Genomic DNA, 25604 nt, shown 5'->3' with positions numbered 1-25604 from the left:
TCCAAAATCTGTCCCTAAAGTTTTTGTAATAGCCTTTTAAAATTGTCTCTCTTTGGAATGAGTATTTAAGTAAGCATCATAAATCATAAATGGGGATGGAAACAAATGTGATTTATTCTGGGAAGTACTTTTTAGTAGTCTGGTGAATAATTTACATACAGAGAGATTGGCTTTTCCTGGAACTGTGTTCTTGAATGTTCTTCCAACCCTATTTTCTCACCACTTTCCTATTTAGAGTTCTGGTTATAATATTACTGTTTTGAGAGGAATGCATGTTTTAATTCAGTTAGACTTTAATATGGTGGCCTTCTGTTCTCATTGTGCATCACCAATACAGCCAGAGCAATGGTGGTTATTTATATTTCCAGGATTTGATGGGGTTCATTTTGCCCTGCATTTGGGGAATGAATGAACCCTCCATTTTGGAATGGGTTGCTTATATGCCAACGTGAGTATTGCGTTTTGTGTCTCACAGCAGATGTGTGCAAGAGAGGAGATGTGACTGTGGAGCCTTCCCGCGTCCTTCCACTTGGATCTGCTGTCAATATTTCATGCTCATTAAAGCCCAAGCAAGGCTGCTCTCCGTATTCCAATGTTAACAGGTTAAGCCTCTACAAGTTTCACCAAAAAATAAAGTTCCAGCATGGCCACTCCCTCAGTTCGCAGGTCTCAGGTCTTCCTCTGGGCACCACAGTGTTTGTCTGCAAACTGTCCTGCAGCAGTAGTGAGGAGATCCATATATGTGGGGCAGAGATCTCAGTTGGTGGTGAGCATTCCATTCTCAATTCCTAAAAATTGGTGATCGTTTGGTATTTGTCATGTGTTAAGCAGAAAGCCCAGTATAGGTCCATGTCCTTTCTTCTCCCACCATGTGGATATAGTTTATCTTGATAGTAACATGAGCACCTCAATGTGAGAAGTCCAGAAATCTTTGAAATTGGGGTCTCATTTCGTAAGGCTCTATTTCCTCTCTCTCTTCTTCCCTCTCTCCGTCCCTCTCCTCCGTCCGCTTTTTGTCCATTAACACCATTTACCTGTTGTCCTTGGACGCCAATGGCAGGAAAATGGATCTCTGCAATCTTCATGCCGTCTTGACTTTGAGAATTTGTTCAAAACTATAACCTCCTAAAAAGAAGAAAGAGATGTCTCTTTTGGACTTACACAGCCCAGGCTGCCTACCCAAGGCTGAACACTTCTCCCCTCTCTAACCTTATATACAAAAAATAGTTCTTCCATCCATAGTCACTCCTGGCCACTGATACTTAAACTTAGCAGAGGTTAAAAGAAAACTATCATTATACTTACCTTTTCTTGGGTTTTCTTGAAAACTGCCTAGGGCAAACCTGACATGCTAACACTCCCTAGGGGGAGGAGAGTTGTATAGTTTCAGGGAAGCAAGAGTAAGGGAGCCAGGAAAGTAGCGAAGCAAACACAAGGTGGTTAAGTTACTGCGCTGGTCACAGAGGCATCAGAAAAATGGTTGCTTGGTCACTAGGAACATCCCTAGAAAGAACATATGGAAATGCAATGACAGGAGAAAGAGAGAAGAATTGAACTGTCTGCCTTTGGTCAAAGCATCAGCTGCCCATTACAGCTGGCTTACACTGCTGGCCCCTCCAGGCAGCTGCTGGGAATAAGAGCTAGGATGTCAGAGTTGGCATCTGTAGCATGAGCCACAGTGCACAGAGTGAGCCAGCAGAAGACCTGCCTGAAGCCTGCAGCCTGCAGCCTGCAGCCTTAAAGGCCCAGCCAGGCAAACCAGTGAGCATACATGGGTCCTGAGAGATCCTGTGGTGCTTGTGCCCCTGTGGTTCCAGGGAAGGTCCTGAGTAGTAGGTGAGAGGCATGAAGAGAGTAGGAGCAATTGCTACAGCAGGCTGACCAGATGCAAGGACAGGGTCCCTGTCAAAAACAGTGATTTAGAACTCAATAAGGCTCTTTCCTGGAAAGGTGAAGCCTCTTCTCTGTGACCTATAAGGATATGGTTGGTGCCAGGCAGTCGTCCTGGAGGGTCACCACAAGCATTGAGCAGAACACCAAGCAATGGCCAAACAAATCACTGGGGGACAAAGAGACATAAACTAGGTCCAGTACTCCTCTTTCAGTTCAGAGTCTCCTGTCCACACCCTTATGGATCATGTGCTCGCAGCTCTGACAGCCTGTGGCGTCATAAGAGGAGCATGGGCTTTGAATTCCAACCCTGCCACTAGCAATGTACCCTTCGACAATTTCAATTCTCTGAGCCTCAGTTTCTCCCTCTGCATTATGGAGATGCTAACACCTACCTCCTAAGATGGTTTCAGTGATTAGATGACACCTTGTATGCAAAGTGCTTCATCTGGTACCAGGCACATAGGAGGTACAGAGGTCATGAGTGCGGAGATTGCACATCTGTCCAGTGTTACTCTCTTCTTTCCCTTAAGAGAAAGCATGAGCGTTGGTTATAGACAAAAGGAAAAATTTTCTAAAAAACACCAGTGGTCCTCACCTCCCTTGTCTTCAGAACTCCTGAATTTTTCACCCAGGTAATTTGCCATCTTCCCAGACTGACATTGCATATTTGTATTAGACATTCCCAGCTCTGTGATGTCAGTTACAGGCGTCCACAGTGCTGCTATGTTTTTTGTTTGTTTGTTTGTTTTCTGGTAGCCTAACAATAGCCTCGGAAGTCGTATCCTTGCAGATATCCTTAGCCATTTTGTTCCATTTCCTATCTTTGCTCAGATAAATTGGAGTGCTGCAACTCCTTTTCATGTTTTACTTTTCCATCCACGGTATGCATTTGTGACGGTCTGCACCAGCAGCGGACCTGGGGAGGTGGGGAGGAGATCTGTCAGGTGCAGCTCAGTTGGGTGGTGCTGCCTGCCTACCGGAATGTTGCTTGTGCAACGTGCTCAAGTCGTAACCACACCATGAAATGGCTGCTCTTTGAGCAGGTTTAGCACCTTTGAGGTCAAGGACTGACTGGAAGCAACACCTTTTTCTGAACATGGCTAGTCATTCCAGGAAAAGACACAATGAACGTTGGTTTCACCCAGTGTAGTAAGAGTAATCCTACCTAGTGAGAGAGTACGCAGCCTAGCCCCTGGAAACTACTCAGTGTCTATTTAAATGATTAATCTACAAATGTCCGTAAAGTATGGACTCCAAGTGAAGCTGCAGAAATTAGATTTAGATGGTACAGCTCTGACGGGCATGAGTAGGGCCAATGGATAGAAATGTCTTGGCAGTACATTTCAGGTCCATGGAGAAAAAGAGCCCCCGATTTTTAAAGATTTATAATATGAAGTGGACTTTATTCTGGAAAGGTAAACTCATCATCACTGGGGCCATGGAGGTAGTATTGGGTATTCAGCTGCCAGGGAGAATAGTAAAATATGGTGGTGAAAGGCTTGGACGGACATAAGTCAGCCCCACCTAGGCTGGAGCCCTGCTTCGGCCACTTCATAGATTTGGAATCTTTGGCAAGATACTTAACCTCCAAGTCTTAGTCTCCTCTTCAATCAAGTGAGGATAAGAACAGTATGTACCTAATGTAGCTGCTGTGACGTCTACCGGAGAAAAGCCGCACGTAAAACACTTAGCATAGGACTTGGCATGTAGTAAGTGTTGGACCATAGTCACTGTTATTGTTAGTAGAAGAAATCCATGCCTCGGAGGCAAATTTGAACTTGATGGGATCTAAAATAGCTACCAGCTTGCCTGGGTATGGGGCATATAGAGGAAGTATTGTTATCTTGTGGACAAATAATAACAATGGGACTGAATTATCACTTTGCGTGGCATTTCAAATATGTGGCTTTGCTCTTTATTTTTAAAGTTGTTCCAGAACAGCCTCAAAACTTATCATGTACACAGAAGGGAGAACATGGGACTGTGGCCTGCACCTGGGACAGAGGACGAGACACCCACCTACCTACTGCGTATACTTTACAGTGAGTGAGAGGCTGTTCTTGCAGGGTTTTGTGGGTCTCTGTATGACATTTAGAAATATCTAATAGTTCTAGTTTAACGGGTGAGAAGAAGCAATAGACAGCTCTAGATCATTAGATGTTTTTAAAAATAATGCTAGCGTTCATAAATTAAAACTGGTTCATTCATCGAAAGTGTGGGAACTGATGCATGGGTCTGAGGTCTAACTGAGAGTTCTCTTCAGGGCATCCGAGGCCAATTTTTTGCACGTTCTTCCCTGCTCTAGGAGGGTTAAACTGGCTGCATTATATCACTTTTCTTGCAGACGCTTGTGGTCATGATATATAAATAGATTCTTCCTTGGGGAGCTTTCCATCAGCCTGGTAGAGTTCCTTTTCGAAGCACCTTTGCCTGACCTGCACGAGCGTCCACAGAGAGAGTCTGGGAGTTTCTGTTTCTTGAAGTTGATTCCATAATCCCATCCAAAGATCCCGCTGGGTTGCACTGTGCCTAAGTGAGCAGCAGATGGGGAAAGGAAGTGGGCCCCAGGGTTCTGGTCTGTACTAGAAACTGGCACTTCTGTGCAGTAAATGCCAAGGTGGACCATGAATCCTTTGGATCTGACCTAAGGAGCCAAGACGTCAGACAGGGTTTGGGGAATTCAGGCAGTGCAGGGATGCTTACTCATCTCTATGAATGTCCAAAAAAAAAACCAAAAAAAAAACAAAAAACCTCAGTCCTACCAAAGAAAGGGAGAGGGGGGAAGTATGGTCCTATTTATGACCATAGAATACAAATATTTCCATAGTGTACCCTCTAGTAATAAGACTGACCCTAAAAATATGTCTAGAATTTTAAGTATTTGAACGTTTTGTTCTTTTGTATTAAAAGGGGGAAATAGCACATAACATATCCTGCTAAACACAGATGTCTTTTATTCACAGGTTAAATGGACCAAAAAATTTAACTTGGCAGAAGACGTGTAATGATTATTACTGTGACCATTTGGACCTTGGAATCAACCTAACCCTGGAATCACCTGAATCCAGTTACACAGCCAGGGTTACTGCTATCAGTGATCTTGGAAATGCTTCTTCATTTCCATCCACATTCACATTCTTGGACATAGGTACATTTTATTTCACTTTTTGTGGGTGTCATACGTTGGCACATGAACATTATTTTAAAAATCACTTGAATGTCCTATATGTGATTGTTTCAAAAGAGGTAGTGGCTGATGGAAAGTGACCAACAAGCATAGGCATAGGATAAACATTACTTTGATGCAGGTAAAAGGGTGCATGACCCTAGAGCTATATAGAGATGGTTGTAAAAATTCAACATTATTCTCCATATTGGACAAGCAGGAGCCCTTGGCTTCAAATCCCACGAAGGCACCAGCTGCCAATAATACTATCTGTCTGAGAGAGGGTCCTGTGAGGTTATCTCAAGAAGCTCAGTGTAGGCCATTCTTGGTAGAGATGTCTTTTTACCCCCATGGCTACTCTACTCTTCTGAGTTAGGCTACATGTAGGCCTGCTGGTCTGGAGCAGCTGGTGCAAACTATAAATAAAATGTATCAAGGTTTACAGGCCCCTAGCTCTGTGAATACTTACCTCTGCTCCTCTCAGCCTGGTTGCTGGAATGAGCCAGTCCCAGCACATTTCTGAGCAAATATAATTGGCCCAGATGAATCAAAGACCAGTCCCAAGCATTCCCAAATTCTGCCCATCCCAGGTAGGACTGGGTTTCTGGCCTGCCTGAAGTTCCAGCCTCACACTATGTGTTTCTCTTCTCTCTTCCCACAGCACCTCTTTGCATACCCACTGCTAACTATAAGTCTGAACATAGGCATTTAGTATGCATTTTCCTATCACACTTCTCCTCATCTACTTTGCATCTCTTTACATAGGCATCTCTAAGCCACCTTCTTCCCTCTTATTCTTTTCTTCTGCTCCCCTATTCCTATGTCCCCTTCTTGTGACTTTTCTACCAACATTTCTTCTCTTCCTGAGGGGATAACCTCTAGCCACCTCTAACTCAGCATTGGAACTCTCAGATTTGGCACATCAGGTTTTTTTTTAAATCATTGAATTAAATGGAATCAACACTATCATTGCTGTCGGTGGTAGTTTATTTGGTAAAAATGAGGGTACATTTAGAGGAATTGTTTTAAGGATTTAGAAGTGAATCAAACTTTTTCTTCTTTCTAAAAGCCAGGGACTTCTCTCTTGTTTGTTTCACCAGATTGGGTGATCATGCGTCTTAGAGATGAATTTTGTTAAACTCTTGATAGCTCATGTTAATACATAAGACAGTTTCTGATTGTGGAGCCTGAATCACACCTTTTTGTTTATCCTGGTTACCAGTGAGGCCTCTTCCTGCATGGGACATCAGAATCAAATGTGCAAATGATTCTGTGAGCAGATGTACTCTTCAGTGGAGAGATGAGGGGATGGTGCTGCTTAATCGACTCAGATATCGGCCCAGTAACAGCAGGTCCTGGAATATGGTAATGGTCTTTAGAGTGAAGGAGGAAAACAGGGAGGGGTCCTTGATATTATTGCACAGACCTCTGTCTTTTCCTACCAGCAAAATATGTAGTTTAAGAATATTTGCCCAAAAGTATATACTTGAGTTATACCAGAAAGCCAGATATACTTCTGTTTATGAAGAAATATCTTGAATTCTGATTACTGATTTTTTAAGTTGCAAGCTTCTGTAGACCAGTATTAATTTTCTATATTTTGTGTCTAGTAAAGGGCTCATTTCTCCTTGTTGTTTTTTTTTTTTCTTACCCCTGCCCCATTATTACTTTTTAGTATTTTTTAACATATTGGAAACAGAAATATTAGGGACTGTCCATAGAAGTTTATGTGGAATTTAATATTCTAAAGATAAAGCCCCACACTTTGATATATTAGGCATTAATTTTTTTACAATAAAAAGTATACGATTATAATTTCTTCCAGTATTTTTTTAAACTATAATGTCTTTTTTTAAAATATATTTTTATTGATTTCAGAGAGAGATAGAAACATTAATGATGAGAGGGAATCATTGATTGGCTGCCTCCTTCATCCCCCTACTGGGGATTGAGCCCACAACCCAGCATGTGCCCTTGACAGGAATCGAACCCAGGAACCTTCAGTCTGCAGGTTGACACTCTATCCACTGAGCCAAACCAGATAGGGCTAAACTATGTCTTATAATGACAAAAGATCAGTTTCATATACAGCTGATATTCAAGAGATGTATAGTAACTAAATATCTTAAATATTTTTATATAATTAAAGTTTTCTATTTGAACCCAGTTTTGTGTCTTTATAAGTATTAAAATATGCATCACATTCTAATTGTGATCAAATGTAGAAACTTTTCCAAGGCCTTTATGAAAATTGGTAGTTTTCAACTTATACTTCCTTTTCAGCTAGTTTTAGGAATCCCCTTGGGACTTATGTAGATAGGTCCTTAATCTCAGGAGATTTTTTTTTCTAAGACAGTATTATTTCAGTGTATTAAGTAACCCAGCCATTGATATTTCTTCTCATTGAATGACAGATCTAAAAAAAAAAAAAAAAAAAAAAAGAGTTACCTGGTCTAGTTTCTTACCTTTTTGTTAAAATTCTTTAAATTAATAGAGTATTAATATGCACCTTAAAAATCTTGTCTGTTTGAAGGTTAATACTACAAATGCCAAAGGAAGACATGATTTGTTGGATCTGAAACCATTCACAGATTATGAATTTCAGGTTTCCTCTAAGCTACATCTTTATAAAGGCAGTTGGAGTGACTGGAGTGAATCATTGAGAATGCAAACACCAGAAGAAGGTATGTGTCAAAAAAAAAAAAGAAAGCAGAATGGAGAGGAGGGAGAAAGGATGGAGGGAAAGAAGAAGATGCAATGATTTCCTTGGAATAGAATCACTAAAGTACTGATACTGAGTCAAAGAGTATGATTGCATTAATTAACAAGTTAATTTTCACATGAACTTAAGTTCTGAAACTGTCAGAGAGATTGCTAGGAAATATTTATTAGGGAAGTCCTACTCCTGTTTGGCACATGTCATGTTGATGACAAGCTTAAGCTTCAGTAATCTTTGGTTATAACTTCTTATTTTTTTAATATATTTTTATTGATTTCAGGGAGGAAGGGGGAGAAAGAGAGAGAGAGAGAAACATCAGTGATGAGAAAGAATCATTGATGGGCTACCTCCTGCACGCCCCCCCAGTGGGGACCGAGCCTGCAACCCGGGCATGTGCCCTTGACCAGAATCGAACCTGGGACCCATCAGTCCCCAGGCCGATACTCTATCCACTGAGCCAAACCAGCTAGGGCGTAACTTCTTATTTTTATTGCACTTACTATTTTTTTACTTACTATCTCAGTAATTCTCTCTCTTAAATTACAAAGCTAAACCAGTAATTAATTGCATTCTTTCATAGTTAAACCTTGATTCAGTTTACTTTTTGGATTCTATGAAAATTAATCACAGAGCCACTAAAAGCTTGAAAGAAGGAATTCTGGAGACATAATATTTTAAAGTAAAATTTAACATCCAACAATCTTTCTCCTTCAAATACTGCAGCATTGCACTTCTTCAAGGCTTTGACTCACTGCTCAGATGAGTGCCAGCAGACTGTCCATAGCTATGAAGAGGATAGCAAATGTATTTTTCAGTCTTATGGGCTTTTATTTTTGGCAATCATTGGGAAGATAATTTTACTGAAGTATAATGAAATATTTTTATTAGAGCAAAAAAGCTTCTATGAACGTTATTCCAGTAATTAACAAATCTTGGGAAACAAAAGAAATAGCCATCTGAATATTAGTACTCAAAAGCTCTCAATTGGTTATATAGCATGGACTTTTCATAATTTGTGTAAATTTGGCTCAGGAAAAATTAGCACATAATACATTGCTTTATTATCTTGAGGTTTTATAATATTAATACTTATTTGTGAAACTTATGGATCTGTGTGCATATGAACTAACCTCGTGATTAAGTTACATTCATTTTCTGTGAGCTAGTAATGGCTTTTGGTAATTGATGACACTTATCAATGATTCTTCAATGACATTCAAGCTCCTAAAGGACCTATTCATAAAACATAATCCCTGAGATAATTGTCTATTCTTCCCCTATTCTTATATGAATCGCATTTCTCTATTTAAAAAAAAATGTTTAAAAATGAAATCATTCAACAAATTAGAATTTATTTCCTCTCATTTCATAATAAAAATATCGTAAATTAACGTTGAGCCAATTGCTGTCTGCTTAAATGCTTGCCATTTTCATAATCCAGAGCTTATTCTTATTATCCTTGTATTAAACATAGTCAAAGTAATGAATTTTTTAAAAGCACTTCATGGATTTGATTTTATTTATACACAGTACAGATAAAATTCTTGAAAATGAAGTTCAAGGTAGTAAATATTTGTTATATCACATTAGGCTAAACTATAAACAAGGGAAACTCTGGACTTGTGAATTCTTACCTTCGATAATGACCCGTTAGAGATGTCAAAAGGGTTTTCTTTTCTTTTAAGTGTTTATCTGTTGAATTAAAAACTCTTCAAGGTAGGACAGTAGTAACTTTCTCATGTCTTATAAAATAAACCACTATCATAACAATGAGTGCAGCAACTTGTTATGGTTAAGAATTTGTGGATGGTTGTGAATTGAACCAAGAAAGCTGGCTCTTTCAGAGTAATTGCAGGCATTCATAAAGAGAGAAACCCATACTCTGAGATATACCACGGTTACCAAGCTCTGCTGGCTTCCTTTCAATGTCTGAATCTCCCTTTTTGGTGTTTGATCTTTCTGTGGATTGTTGTAGGATTTCTTTTCTCTTACTCTAAGCTGCATGGTTTTCACCTTTTACCACTATTTCTGTCATCAGTTTCTTTATGAAACACCAACTGATGTAAACCTAAAAGGTGTGAAATTTTTTTAACACGCCTTCCTTTTAACCCTTTAAATATAGACTCATATGTTAACTTGACATTTTAAAAAATTACTAGTAAGCTTTTTTTTTTTTTAAGTCACTCTAAAACCAAATAATCCTTTGCTACCAAAACTGAGAGCAAAATGTCTCCTGGTGGATTGGGTACAGTTATTTATATCAGCAGGAAATGAGGTCGTTATTTACTCCATATGGCTTTTTCCTATGTCATTAAATTTAACTCCAGAAATGGTCCTCCATAAGAAACACTTTTTAAATGACCACTATGTAAGGGATAGGAGGAAAGAAACCATTTTCTGTGTTTAGGACAGTCCCACAATCAATATCCATCAAAGGCAGGCTTGATACTGAGAATCGAGCTACCATATTTTGCTTCTAGTGGGGAAACACTTCGAGTTTGGGCTGCATGGGGTCCAGACAGGCCTGAGAATAATATACTCAAGTGCCGGGGAACGTGATCCCTCACCACTCAGAACACACAGGAGGAATTTTATGTCATTTTCATGTCACTGAAAATGATTTTTTAAAATTTGTTTTCAACCATTAAAAAATATAAAAACCAACATTATTAGTTCACAGGCTGTACAAAACAGGGAATGTGCCAGATTTGGTCCATGGGCCATAGTTTGCTGAGTCCTAATCTAGCTAAACTTGAAAGTTTCATACTTGTGCCTTCTTGCTTGAGGCTTGAGGAAATGAGAATGAATGGCTTTTTACCTTTTTTTTTTCCAATTTTTTTTTTATTAAGGTATTATATGTGTACATATCTTACCATTGTCCCCACCCCCCACGCTTTTTACCTTCTAAAGGGACTTACGTGCAAACATTTTCATTAGAAAGAAAATGTGTTGTTGTGTGTTGTTTTTTTGAGAACCAATGCAGTCCCTACCCTTTGGTCTTCTTTTGGTCTCCTGTAAGCCCAGCATGTACCCTGGAAGAAGTGAATGCAGGCACAGCAGATGATAACATCTGAAGGCAAGAACCTATCACGGAGAACTTGTTTAATCAAGTAGGCGCTTGTAAGTTCTATTTGAATTAAATTGTTTGAAACTAAATTTTAGATAAATGTAGCACAGCCTAAAGAGTGGACATCATGGGACCAAGGCAGTGAATGACTTATCTCTCTTGCCCTGCTTAGAGCATGACTTGGACCAAAAAAAAATTTTGTGCATTTCACTTAGTCCACTACCTGAAAGTTGAGATATGTCTTTTCTATATGGACTGTTTGTCAAGTTCTCTAATTCCACTGTTCTTGGAGATCTTTATTCTTCAGTTCACTGCCTGCTAAAACCTCTGTGGTGGGACGGCTTTCCACCCGATTCACTTGCTATTGTCCCCAGCCCTGCACTACCTTGGCTTCAGATATAGATGCTGAGCTGAGAGAAGCAATGGCTTGGCTCTGATTTGGTTGCCACACAGACAGTTTCATAGAACCCTAGAATCCTGGGATTTGAGAGTTGAAAAAATCTTTGAGGTTATTTAAGTCATTTAGGCCAATCTCTTGCTTAATTTAGGATTTTTTTTTTCCATATTGGTGACTCTAGTTAACCCTACTATTTTCCCCTTTATATTGGAAGTAGTTTTATCTCAGGAAAGCTGATGTCCATTTCACAATATTTGTATATTTAATCATTTGTACCCATTTGTTGTTGTTTTTAAGATTAATCTAATTATTTAACAATCATTTGTTCTTTATTGATCGATTGATTGATTTCAGAGAGGAAGGAAGAGGGAGAGAGAGCTAGAAACATCAAAGATGAGAGAGAATCATTGATCGGCTGCCTCCTGCACACCCCCCTACTGGGGATCGAGCCTGCAACCTGGGCAGGTGCCCTGACCGGCAGTCGAAATCGGGACCCCTCACTCCACAGGCCGACGCTCTAGCCACTGAGCCAAAGCATCCAGGGCTGTACCCATTTGTTTTGAAATCACTTTGACATATGGGCCTTTGACTTTCCTCTTCCCACCTGCCTATGATAGCTTTAATCTGTCTTTTGCTAGATGACACTGTGGTTAGAATTTTAAGTGATTTTGTGAAAGTTAACTATCAGAGATTCTCTTTAATATTAGCCCTTACATTGCATGAAACAGCAGTGGTTTGACACCCTTGGTCATGAAATTCTACACTTTGAAATTCATACAGATTCAACTAATGATTTCTCTCCCATAGTGACTTACACTGCAGGTGGCCACCATTAAAATTTCAGTTTCACTTGCAATTTCTCCTTTGAAGAGACTATGATTCTAGAATTTGGGTTTTGGCTCTGTAATAATATGGTAGGTTGTAGATCTTTAATGAGGCGATGAGTTTTCCTTTAAATTTCTTACCAATATGTAATTAACTGAAGACATTTAGTGCTTCGGTACAAGTCAGCTGGCTTTGACACTGAGCACACCCAAGTGTCCATATCCTGATTATGTGTCAATGTCCAGATTACCTGATTTGTGAAGTGTTTATATCTTTGCTCCACATAATGAGCTGTAATAAAAGAGCAGGGTCTTTGGGGACCTAGGCTCAGATCTCAATTTTGTCATTTACCAGCTCTATGTCTTTCGTAAATAGTTTAACCTTTGTCAGTTGTAAAATATGAGTAATCATAGGCACCCCCTGCATTGTGTGGGATTAAGTGAGATAATGTATATAAAGTGTCCAAATATTACCTGGCACATAGTAATTTAATACATGTCAGGTTCCCTTTTCTTCTGTTGCCTGTTCATTTTTCTCTTTGTCCATCTGGACTAGCAGGAAAAAAGTCCTGGCTTGATTCCTGGGTTACTCTTCATAACCCTAAAGGATTGAGAGTTTCAGGATGTCTTATGTATGTATTTCTTACTGCTAAGTCCTCACTGGTAGAAAGAGGGGGGAAAGAAAAGAAGTGAGACCTAACCGGTTTGGCTCAGTGGATAGAGCGTCAGCCTTTGGACTCAAGGGTCCCTGGTTCGATTCCAGTCAAGGACATGCACCTTGGTTGCGGGCACAGTAGGGAGTGTGCAGGAGGCAGCTGATCGATGTTTCTCTCTCATCGATGTTTTCTAACTCTCTATCTCTCTCCCTTCCTCTCTGTAAAAAATCCTTCCTCTCTGTAAAAAAATCAATAAAATATATTTTTTTAAAAAGAAAAGAAAAGAAGTGAATGTTTAGAAAGAAAAAAAAAACAGAAAGAAAAGAGGGCAAGAGAGGCAGGAAGAGGAAGTGACAAAGGAAGAGAATAAAACATGAAAGAGGGGCACCCACTGGTGTGGAAGTGTTGTAGAGAAATCATAAGCCTTCTCAGAACCAGGCAACTGCATGGTGCAGCGTGAAGACCACAGGCTCTGAAATTAAACAGACCTGTGTTCAAAGCCCGGCTTCTCTGATGATTAGTTCTGGGACCTTGAACAACTCCTTTACCTCTCAGCGCTTCAGTTTTCAAATGAAGAAAACATCAGCTAAGTTTTATGAGTGTTTACCATGTATCAGCACTCTTCTGTGCATTGAAATTCTCCAACAGACCATGGGGCGTGCAGAATTATGATCCTCACTTGCCAGATGAGGAAACTGGCTTAAGGACATAGTTAACATTTGTTCAAGGTCACAGAGCTGGGATTTGCCCATAGATGTTCTGGCTCTGGAGCTCACACTTTAACCGCTGCCCTGAAGCTACCCACATCGCGGTGGTAAGGAGGACGTGAGGTGCAGCTGTGGATGGGCCCACCCAGGATCTGTCCATAGTATGTGCCGGTGCATGCGCTCCCGTCCTTTCTCTCTTTCTCTTCTCTCCCTGGCTGCTTGTCTTCTGTTATCCAGTTGGAAGTTAGTTTTCTGGAAATTTCCATCTGGTTAAAAGGAACCTGCTACTCCAGAAGGAACCCTATTGTAGACTCACCTCAAATACACTCTACGTGTCACTGTTAAACAAGTGAGGTTGGCCCACTTACACAGACACACACACACACACACACACACACACATACACACACACACCTTCCCACTCTAACACATAGGAGTTGATTATTTCATTTCTTTTCAAGCATGTTTGATTAACTTTCTTATATTAAAATAGGCCATATTTGATCATTGTCTTAAAGATTGGTGGATATTTCTTCTATCAGTGCAGCCTGTGTTTTAGCATCAAGTAGATAATATTGCCTGCTTTGTTCATTCATCATGTAACAGAGTTATTGGGAGCCTATTACATTCTAACTATGGTGCTAGATAGGAGAAATATTGAGATGCATGAGATAGGCCTTCCTTTCAAGTAGATCATTGTCTAATAGTCATAAAGCCAATTAATTTTACTATAGCATTAGGTCAGGAATGGAGATTAACACAAAATTTATTATTTGTATTTTGTACTTTTACAGGATCAAAAAATGTGTTCCTTATGATTTCTGTCTTTGGTTTTTTTTTTGTTGTTGTTTTTTTTGACTGATAATTCCTTATGCATTCCAATAAAAAGAAATAACCACACATGTTTCGAGTTATTTTATTAATATATGTTTTAAGAGTAAGTTATGAATCTAATTTCCTCTGCATCATTTTATTTTATTTTAGCTTTTAAGGTAATTGCGAGCTTTCTATGGCCAAAGATATACATGCTCATTGTTTAACAAAAGAAGAAGAAAAATACTGGGGCACAAGAAAATTGAAAGTATCTTATAATCCTACTCTCCCAGAATCATTTATGAAATAACCCATTGACTTTTAAAGGTTTTTTAATGTATGTATATTTATATATATGAAAATATGTTCTTTCCCCTTCAAATCAGAGCCTACGGGGACATTAGATGTCTGGTACATCAGACAGAACACTGACTACAGTAGACAACAGATTTCTCTTTTCTGGAAGGTAAGTTTTCAATGTCAACTTAAAATTCATGAGAATTGCATATTTGTGTTTTTTGTTTTATTTTGTTCTTATTGAGCTACTAGAGGCCCAGTGCACGAAATTCGTGCACGGGAGGGTGGGGTGGGGAGGGGGTGTCCCTCAGCCCAGCCTGCACCCTCTCCAATCTGGGACCCTTCGAGGGATGTCCAACTGCCCGTTTAGGCCCGATCCCAGTAGGATCGGGCCTAAACGGGCAGTCGGACATCCCTCTCACAATCCAGGACTGCTGGCTCCCAACTGCTCGCCTGTCTGCCTTCCTGATTGCCCCTTACCGCTTCTGCCTGCCAGCCTGATTGATGCCTAACTGCTCCCCTACCAGCCTGTTTGCCCCTAACTGCCCTCCCCTGCAGGCCTGGTCCCCACCCAACTGCCCTCCCCTACAGGCTTGATTGCCCACAACTGCCCTCCTTTGCAGGCCTGGTCCCTCCCAACTGCCCTCCCCTTCTGGCCATCTTGTGGCGGCCATCTTGTGTCCACATGGGGGCAGCCATCTTTGACCACATGGGGGCAGCCATCGTGTGTTGGAGTGATGGTCAATTTGCATATTACTCTTTTATTAGATAGGATAAGTAACATGTAAAGAGGATTCTGTATTTGAACAGTATGTTTCAGGATGGGAAAAGGCCCTTTTTCACACAGTGAGGCTTCAGAGACTTTGTTGGTGCTCATTATCTCAGTCATATCTTCATGATACTCACCTCAGAGTCATTTACTTCTGCCAGACAAGGGTGAGAGCTCTGACTCCACACAATCGCATCTTTTCCTCATCCACGTCCTCATGTTTTCCTCGTCAAGATCCCTTCCATCCCTACGTACGCCCACCCTCGGACCCCACTACATCATCTTTTCTGACTCTTGCCCCCTCTATCACCCTTCTCTCCTACATACAGTGTGCCCAGCAGTGACCAGGCCACCGGACTTATGCACTTTTGGGGAAATTAAAAACTGGACATCTGTGGGTGTGGATATTTAGGAATATATTTTCTATGGTCATTGAAAAGGGAGAGGGAAAGCTGCCCTACCTCAGGAACACAAATAATACTGAAAAATAATAGGAACGGGAAGGGAAAGCAGATCTTCCTCAGGAATAGTAGTAGAACAGCAGGACGTAGGGTAACCTTCCGGAAAACAATGTGGCTAATGTTATTACAGGATGTCAAAGTTTCACAGGGTGCTGAAAGCCGGCACTGTCGCTTCATTTAGTCCTTACCCAAACCCTGTGAGGTAGGTACTAGGTACTAGGCATCCCCACTTAACAAATATAAAAACAGGGTTTGCCCTAACCGGTTTGGCTCAGTGGATAGAGCGTCGGCCTGTGGACTGAGGGATCCCAGCTTCGATTCCGGTCAAGGGCATGTACCTTGGTTGCGGGCACATCCCCAGTAGGGGGTGTGCAGGAGGCAGCTGACCGGTGTTTCTCTCTCATTGATGTTTCTAACTCTCTTTCCCTCTCCCTTCCTCTCCGTAAAAAATCAATAAAATATATTTTAAAAACAAAACAAAAAAAACTGGGGGTCAGAGAGCGGAAGTCCTTCCTAAAGTCACCCAGCTTACTGAGTGCAGAACTTGGATTGAAACCTGATCCAGAACTCTTTCTGCTATATCCTTTGTTGAAAGAAAATGCTCTTTGAATTGAGCTACTAATTAGCATGCTCATAATAAGAGCTGTTCAGGTGCACTGTACTCTTCCTTTTTTCCCAAAACCTCCTCCAGATAAGGGTAAATAAACAGTTTTGGAATTGTGAAGCTGGTGAGCACAAAACCAGAAAGGATCAGAGTAAGGAATGAAAAGTCCTCTGGTGGAATTAGCATGATCGATTTGGATAGTTGCAATCTTCTTCAGATTTAAGGAATGAGCCAGGCAATCAATAAGCTCTTTATCCCTCTTTTCCTTCCTCTCTCTCTCTCTCTATCACACACACACACACACTCACACAAAATGTCTGGTCGAAGAGGGGACTACTATAAATAGCATGGTGAGTCATAGTCAAGCTCTCAATTTCGAAACTAAAACCAAAGCTTAAAATTTATTTTATTTTAAAAAATGTATTTTTTTATTGATTTTTTTACAGAGAGTTAGAAACATCGATGAGAGAGAAACATCAATCAGTTGCCTCCTGCACACCCCCTACTGGGGATGTGCCCGCAACCAAGGTACATGCCCTTGACCAGAATTGAACCTGGGACCCTTTAGTCAGCAAGCCGACGCTCTATCCACTGAGCCAAACCGGTTAGGGTAGCTTAAAATTTATTTTAAAATAAAGCCATTTGTACTAGCAAGACAATTCTCAAAGCAAGACATTTAGAGCAGTCATATCTGTGCCTATGATAGGAGAACCCAGCTGAATTCTTGGCTCCTGGTTTTCATTTTCACAAGTAAATGACTGGTTAAACCCCAAATTCCTCCTCCCTTAAAGATTTCTCCTCCCAAAAGGTCTTCAACATACATATGTTCTTCTTCTGCTTCTCATTCTGATCTTGCCCCAATCCTCACAAAGTATAGGTTATAAAATGAGGTTTTGGAATTCAAAGGGACTTTAATCCTCTTCCAGTCCACCCTTCCTCTCATGAACATTGCTCCCGTATTAGCCAGGACAGACAGATGTCTCTGCTGGGACCTCCTGAGACAGGGAGCATTCCACTCTGTCTGCAGTCCATGCCAGGATGGGCATTTCCTGTTGTTAGAAAATCTTCCCGTAGGTGGGGCCAGAATTGTAGATGCTTGGACTGGAACTGGCTGGAATAAGAAATCAAAAATGCAAATACTGGGAGCTTCTGTAACTTGACTGTGGTCATGACAGGGAACCTGCAAAGCCTTCAGTGACCGTCCAGCCTCAGAGGCTCCTTGGAAAGTTGGGTCTAGTCCTCAGTCTTGTAGGGCCATTCCTGGGCTAAGTCCTTTCCGGCTAAATCCTTTAGTGCCAAGTCCTGGGCAGCTTCCAGGGCCCCAAATAGGCCCCTCACCCGAGGGTGGGAATAAAGCACTGGCCGGAGTCACCAAAGTGAGCAGGCCTGCTTTGGACCATAGAACCACCGAGTCCCAGACTCTGGCGCCAAAGGGAATTTAGCCAGCACACAGTCCCACCACCCGTTTTACAAATGTGGGAACAGCCTTAGCCGGCTTGGCTCAGTGGATAGAGCGTTGGCCTGCAAACGGAAGGGTCCCGGGTTCGATTCTGGTCAAGGGCACGTACCTCGGTTGCAGGCTCCTCCTTGGCCCAGGCCCTGTTTCTCTCACATCAGTGTTTCTCTGTCTTTCCCTCTCTTTTCCATTCTCTCTAAAATCAATGGAAAAATATCTTCGGGTGAGGATAAACACACACACCACAACACACACACACAACAAACAAAAAACGGGGCGGGGGGAGGGGGTTGGAAATGCGGGAACAGCTCTAGGGAGGTGAAATGATTTCCAATGAGAGGGCCTGACCCTTCTGTCTGGACCACTCCTGTCCCACTCGTCCTCCCGGGGATTCCTCATGCGCTCTCAGGCAGGCTTGAGAATTGACCAGGTGGCGCTGAAACACAGGGGACTCAGACTAGAAAGAAACGCTGCCGCCAGACCAGGTGCTTTGTGGTGGGGCCCCAGTTAGACTTCACTGGGGAAAGGAAGCACAGACATGCAGGTGGTGGGTTGGGTTTTTTTTAAACTGTGATTAATACTGGGAAACCCAATGAGGGGACACCCCACCACGGCGGCGGGGAAATTTCGGATATTGGGACCAAAGGAAGCCCCAAGTAAAACCCCACTAGTCTGTGAACAAAGTGAGAGCAAGTTTCTCTTGCAGCTGGGGAAATGTGAGGTGACCTTTCATTTTTGCAGGATGTTTACATTAGAGGAGAACAGCCAGGTGCTGAATGGGCACAGTCTCTGTGAGTGTGGGTGTGCATGTATGTGAGCATGAGTATAGGTGGGTGTGTATGCGAGTGATGCGGGTGCATGTGTGTTATACACGTGTGTGAGTACAAAGGGTATGTGTGAATGTGTGTGTGAGTGCGTGTGAGTCATATGTGTGAGGGATATGAGTGAGTGGGGATGTAGGCGTGGAGTTGTCTATATGAATATGTGTGTAAGTGCATGTATGTGAAGGTCTTAATCCATTTTGCTGTACCAAAATACCATAGACTGTGTGGCTTATAACAACATCAATCTATGTCTCGAAGTTCTGGAGTCTGGAAGTCGAAGATCTGGGTGCTAGCATGGTCGGGTGAAGGGTGTCCTCTGGGTTGCAGATTTTCTGTTGTGTCCCCACATAGTAGAAGGGGCTAGGGAGCTCTGTGGGGGTCTCTTTTATAAAATCACTAGAGGCCCAGTGCATGAAAATTCATGCACTGGAGGCGGTGGGGTCCCTCAGCCCGGCCTGCCCCCTCTCATAGTCCTGGAGCTCTCAGGGGCGGGAAGTGACCTGGTGATCAGGGGAAGGCAACGCCCCATCACACCTCTGCTGCTGCCACTGCCAGCAGCGCAAGCCTCGGCCGGCCCTGGTTACCTGAGCCTCGGGCAGCCCTGGGTGGCTGGGCAGCCGCCATCCGAGGCTTGCCTGTGCTTTGGGCCGGCCCTGGGTGGCTTGGGGGCTGAGGGGACTGGGGGACTCTGGAGGCAGGGCTGAGGGGACTGGGTGCCACAATCTTGTGGCTGTGGGCACCGCCATCTTTAAGGGCGGGGCAATCAATAGCATATTCCCTCCTTATTGGCTGTGGGCGCCGCCATCTTTGCAACGGTGTGAGGGTCAATTAGCATATTCCCTCTTTATTAGATAGGATTAATCCTATTCACGAGGGCTCTATCTTCATGACATAATCACCCTCCCAGAGGCCCCACCTCCTGACACTGTTACCTTGGCATTAGGGTCCCAATCTTGGGGACACACAAACATTCAGACCATAGCAGTGAATAAGTGTGAGTGTGTGGGAGGTGTGCATGTGGGTCTGAGTGTGGGTGTGAATGTGTGTGAATATCATCTATGTCTGTATGAATGTGAGTGTGTGTGTGAGAGTGAAGGAGACCTTTGCTTTGTTGTTCTGGTTCCCACATAATTACTTATTTTCCAAGCCCTTGGTTTCTCCTGAAAACTGCATTTCTTCAAAAATATCCTGTACTATTTTTTGCCATAGTTATTTTTAAGAGAAAAAATATTTTCTCCGTTGAAGCCAAAAAGTACCACCTAATCCATGGAATGCAATAAAAATACCTGGTATTGTTAAAACAAATGTAATAACATTTAGAAACTGTTTCTCTGTCATGAACAACCTGTTTTGTGTGAGAGGCCTTCACAGGAGGCTCTTAGCAATCCTGTCCCTCAGATTCCCGCTGTCTCTGTGCACAGTTTCCTACTGTTTCCTTTGCTTAGATTAAGCATTTCAGTCTGTGAGTCCAATACACTGTCCTCCAAGTTAATACAACATGTATCCTTTAAGAAGAAAAATCACCCTTTAAAAAAATTTTTATTTATTAAATTGGACTGACATTGGTCAACATGAACATTTAAATCACCTTGAATATACGTAGATAAGGATATGGATATAGATATAGATATAGATATGGATATGGATATGGATATGGATATGGATATGGATATGGATGTGGATATGGATATGGTTATGGGTATGGATATAGATAGATACATGTGTAGATACAGCTATAGATACATGTGTAGATATAGATAAGAGATAGAGGTATAGAGATACAGATAGGTAACATATGAAAAGATGATGGACAAAGCCACATTAACCTTTGTAGTTTCCTCTGTTACTTTCTTCAGAGACCTCTCACTATCTTGATCATAACAAATTAGAATCTTTCTGAAATTATGAGGCCTGATTTATTTATTTTTATAAATATGTTTTTATTGATTTCAGAGAGGAAGGGAGAGTGAGAGAGATAGGAACATCAATGCTGAGAGAGAATCATTGATCGGCTGCCTCCTGCACGCCCCCACTGGGGATCAAGCCCGCAATCTGGGAATGTGCCCTGACTGGGAATTGAACCATGACCTCCTGGTTCATAGGTAACCGCTCAACCAGAGGTTTGTTGTAAATCCCCAGAGAAGACTGGCCGCCAGGAGCCTGAGGGCTTATATAATTATAGGATGTATGCAATCTCAGAATCAATATTTAAATACAAAAGGCACCAGACAGGAAGATTTCAATAGTTTGTCACAAAATTCAATTCTTTCTCTTTCCTTTCCCCAATCCTGTCCCATCGAAGGCTGGCACAGCATTTCAGAAGACTGTTTCGGAAAGAATAACTTTCTTTCTTTCTTTCTTTCTTTCTTTCTTTCTTTCTTTCTTTCTTTCTTTCTTTCTTTCTTTCTTTCTTTCTTTTTTTCTTCCTTCCTTCCTTCCTTCCTTCCTTCCTTCCTTCCTTCCTTCCTTCCTTCCTTCCTTCCTTCCTTCCTTCCTTCCTTCCTTCCTCTTTTTTTTTTCAAGGCAAATATCTTTATGCCTGCAGGAGGGTGCACATGCACATGGTCTGGGAGCACACGCACACTGAGCAGGCAGTAGCTCCACTTTTTAATCCTGACGCACATGACCTGTCCCTCACCCTTGACTGGAGCTCAGGTGCACCATCTCTCACGATTGGCTAATTTAAAGGGAGGGGTTGACCTTTGCAGTTTCAAGATGGCGGCCCCTAGAGGAGCTGCAAGCCTGCGGCCAAGATGGAGGCTGCCTGAACTGTTCTTTGACAGAAAAGATGACTTGTTTATTCTCACAATTCCCCCCTTTTCTTTATTTAAACTCTTTTCTTCAAACTCGGCTGACATTCATTGACTTTCATGCTCTGCAGTGTCTCGGAGGAGTCTGATTTGCTGTTTGGTCCATGTGGTTTCAGTTAACCTTTGAATAATACATGGGAGGATGTAACATCCCATCACTGTAGCTCCTAATCACAGGGGTGAACGTGGACACTATCGCTCCCTTCCACTTTCCAAACCATAGCTCTAGTGAATGGGAGAAGGGAACCCCGATCCCAGGTTCCAGCTCACTCATCACTAAAGCTGCCTTAGGGCCTCAGTGACTGTCCGTCTGACCGTGTTGTCAGGGGTGAATGTACAGCACTGGCCCCCAACATTATACATATTCCTCCTCCTTCTGCCAGAATCCTATCCAAGGCCAACCTGATTGCTTTCCCTGGCTTTCTAATCATACGTATTATACCAGCTGTAAAGTAGGGATTTTTTGTTGGGTAGCAGAATGGCGTCAATGACAAAAATAAGAGAGTAGGTAGCAGAGAATTAACAGAAAAGAGAAAACTGAGGTGGAAAGGGGAGTTAAAATTTCACTCTTATGAAAGTTCCCATTATTTTGCTGTTTTTCTAGCTGCAAAACAGGATAGAAATTATGTGGGGGTAACTACCGTGAGGTGTGACTGGGAATTAAATCGGTTCAGTGTAGCACAACTGGGCAGTGTCTGCCAAGTGCCAGCTGGCACCACAGTGGAGAAGAGCTCATCCTCTCGCCCGGCCAGCGTGCTCAGTGGTTGGGTGCCGTCCTGTGCACCAAAAGGCTGCCCATTTGATTCCTGGTCAGAGCACATGCCGAGGTGCGGGCTTGATCCCTGGTAGGGGGCATGCAGGAGGCAGCTAATTGATGTTTCTCTCTCTCCCTTTTCCCCCTTCCCTTCTCTGGAAAAAAAAATCAATTTAAAAAAATCTTTAAAAATAAAAAAGTTAATCTTCTAGCTAGAGCTATACTACCTGACTTCGGGTTCCCACTTTACCACTTAATGGCTGTGTGTTCTTGAGCAAGGTGCTTAACCTCTCTGTGCCTTATTTTCCTCAAGAGTAAAGTAGATAGCCCTGGCTCAGTGGATAAAGCATCAGCCTGTAGACTGAAGGGTCCCAAGTTCAGTTCTGGTCAAGGACACATGCCTGGGTTGCGGGCTCGAACCCCAGGAAGAGGTGTGCAGGAGGCAGCCAATTAATCATTCTCTCTCATCATTGATGTTTCTCTCTCTCCTTCTCCCTTCCTCTCTTATATGTTCTTTATAATCAACTATGTGGCATTGGTGAGACTTCCTTATAGAGCTGTGGTATAAGCCAAGTCAAGATGGCTTTTCTCTCCATAAATTGACAGAAGAGTCATGTGACTATGATGGGGAAAGTACCAATTATGATGATTTTTATATTAGAGTAGGTGAGAGAAGGGAACTCACCCAGTGTCTTTACACCTGCCATGGGCCAAGCACTTTTAGAAACAGTTTACTTCCTTTAGCCCAGTGGTCGGCAAACTCATTAGTCAACAGAGCCAAATATCAACAGTACAACGATTGAAATTTCTTTTGAGAGCCAAATTTTTAAACTTAACTTCTTCTAACGCCACTTCTTCAAAATAGACTCGCCCAGGCCGTGATATTTTGTGGAAGAGCCACACTCAAGGGGCCAAAGAGCCGCATGTGGCTCGCGAGCCGCAGTTTGCCGACCACGGCTTTAGCCCATTGAAGCCTCCAAAACTCCTATGCTGTACATAGATTTATCCTCATTTTACAGATGAGAAAATTGAGCCTCAGGGAAGTAAAATAACTTGTCCACAGCTGCTATGTGGTGGAGCAAGAAAGCAAAGGGTCTGCCCAAAACAAACAAACAAACAAAAAAATCTTCACAGAAGTTTTTATTTTTAAGTCCTAAGAAGAAATAATTTATCAATTCAGAGAAACACCCCTTCTCTAATGTACTTTAAAACAAAACAAAACATAAGGGCCCTGAATTCGGACACGTGTTAGATTTTGTCCTCTCGTGGATTATGTTCATCGAGTCATTTCTGATGCTGAAAGCCTTTCCAGGCAGCAGAACTCTTAGAACAGGTTTATGAGGGGGCTGTTCACTCTGCTTCTCAGACAAAGTCCAAAAGGCTAAGTTTACTACGTTAACGCATTTCCCACTGGACAGAGCAGGAAGAAAACTGCAGGAGAGGGGCAATCGGACAGCTTTTCCTTTTTTAGCTTACTCTTACCAATAGGAGAGTGGCAAGGGGAACACTGACTTGAGACCAGCTTCAGTGCTGCCCAAAAAGGTACAAGAATACCAGGTCTTCCAGACACTCTCAGGGATGCCAGGAATGGTCCAGACATCCCTTCCTCTCCCACATCCACCAGGGGGCGCACTAAACTCTCACGTTTCTGTGGGGGCTACTTTTCTGTGGGGAGTCAGTTTCTTAACCATTCCGAGGTTAAACATCCTCATAAGAACTGAATGTAACAACAGATATAAGCTCTTGACTCATGGCATGGCCCGATAAATGATAGTTTCTCCCTTATCACTCACCCAAATAAACAAATCTATAATAATAAAAGCGTAATATGCTAATTAGACCGGACATCCTTCCAGATGACTTTACGGATGAAGCCGGGGCTGCGAGGGAAGCCTGGGTCCCGGTTGTCAGAGGGAAGCCTGTGCCAGCAGCCAGGGGAAGGAAGGCCTACTCTTGCATGAATTTCGTGCATCGGGCCTCTAGTACTGAAATAGAAGTCAGTTCATCTGGAAAGACCCAGCTGGCTCCTCAGGTAGTAGTTCTTCTGGGTTCACAGCTGGTCCCCTTGTGACTCAGGGCCATTGTCTGGGGGGAAAAAGAATTCCGGATCTCCACCTCCCCCAAATTGCTGACCTCATGTTCACTGCTGATGCTCCACATCAGAATATACCACAACCTCACAGTTAGAGACACTGCTTTGCAACTTTGGGGCCGAAGGGTGGCTGGGGATTCCAGCTCTGACACATGGTGGCCCATACTTACCCGTTCATCACTCAGACTCACCAGTGTGAGGAGCTCACGTCAGAGTAGACAGGCCGCTAGTCTAGAAGCCAGGAGCCCTGGATTCCACTCTCTCCTCCTCCATTGATCCCTTGAGTGGCCTTAAGCAAGTCACTTCCTCGCCCTGGGGCTTAGTTTCCCCATTGATAAAAGGAAATGTTGAATTAATTGTTAATCTGTGGAATCCCTTCCTGTTCTGCTGTTCTGTGATGATACTCCATTCCATCAGGGCCACGTGTGGTTTAAGGGTGATGGATGACATACATTTTTTGCAAATTTTATGTTGCTATTAAAAAAAACAACTCAATTAATTATCCTGTTTTAAGCTGCTACTAGCCCAGCTGGATAAATACTTGTTTTCCCATTGGCTCACTGAATTTTTTGTTTCCAGGATCCTGTCGGACAAGTTAGGCTCGGTTTTTAATTTGGTGCAGGGGTCCTCAAACTTTTTAAACGGGGCCAGTTCACTGTCCCTCAGACCATTGGAGGGCCGGACTATAGTTTTAAAAAAACTATGAACAAATTCCTATGCACACTGCACATATCTTATTTTGAAGTAAAAAAACAAAACGGCAAAAACACCCGCATGTGGCCCGCGGGCCGTAGTTTGAGGACGCCTGGGTTAAGGAAACCAGTTACGTGAGAGAGATTAATCTTTATCCCAAAACTTGAGCTTCACATTTTATAAAAGCATAACTCACGAAATACATATTTGTCTGACTACCTCAACCCCACCCTCACCTTCTCACTGATATTTTCAACTCTAAGTTACAGGATATGGAAGAAAAATGCAAAGTATGGTCCAGGCCCTTTACTGCCCTCTGGGAACCATCACTCATTTTCCAGACTCACACCTCTGGTCCCTGGATCACTGTGATCAGCTAGATTTTCACAGCATTCACTAGGCAAGTTCCGTAGACGACTTGACATTTCCCCCCTTCTTTCAGCATTCTACCATAGCACTGAATGAGAGTGTTGAGGTGTCTGAGCAGGACAATGAGAGAGATGATAAAGGCTGGTTTGCAAGGTGTTTTTTCCAATTAAGGCTCTGTTTGCTTAGTTGTCAGAGTGGACTGAAGCCTCTGTGTTAGTGGCAAGAATGGAGAG

General features: G+C 42.3%; 1 protein-coding gene across 2 annotated transcripts in view; it reads left to right on the top strand.

Moving 5' to 3' along the window:
- The window catches only part of IL12RB2 (interleukin 12 receptor subunit beta 2), a 72134-nt gene that overhangs the window by 12702 nt on the left and 33828 nt on the right, over positions 1-25604 (top strand). For both annotated transcript variants that reach the window (XM_079777588.1, XM_079777587.1), the window contains exons 3-8: positions 479-766; positions 3821-3935; positions 4857-5041; positions 6282-6424; positions 7593-7743; positions 14629-14708. In XM_079777588.1, the coding sequence (XP_079633714.1) occupies positions 479-766; positions 3821-3935; positions 4857-5041; positions 6282-6424; positions 7593-7743; positions 14629-14708 (962 nt within the window). The remainder of the gene's footprint in view (positions 1-478; positions 767-3820; positions 3936-4856; positions 5042-6281; positions 6425-7592; positions 7744-14628; positions 14709-25604) is intronic.

The sequence above is a fragment of the Cnephaeus nilssonii genome, assembly GCF_951640355.1.
Source record: "Cnephaeus nilssonii genome assembly, chromosome: 7".
In the NCBI taxonomy this organism is placed as follows: domain Eukaryota; kingdom Metazoa; phylum Chordata; class Mammalia; order Chiroptera; family Vespertilionidae; genus Cnephaeus; species Cnephaeus nilssonii.
Note: the sequence above shows the minus strand (reverse complement) of the source record. Positions and strands in the feature narration are given on the sequence as shown.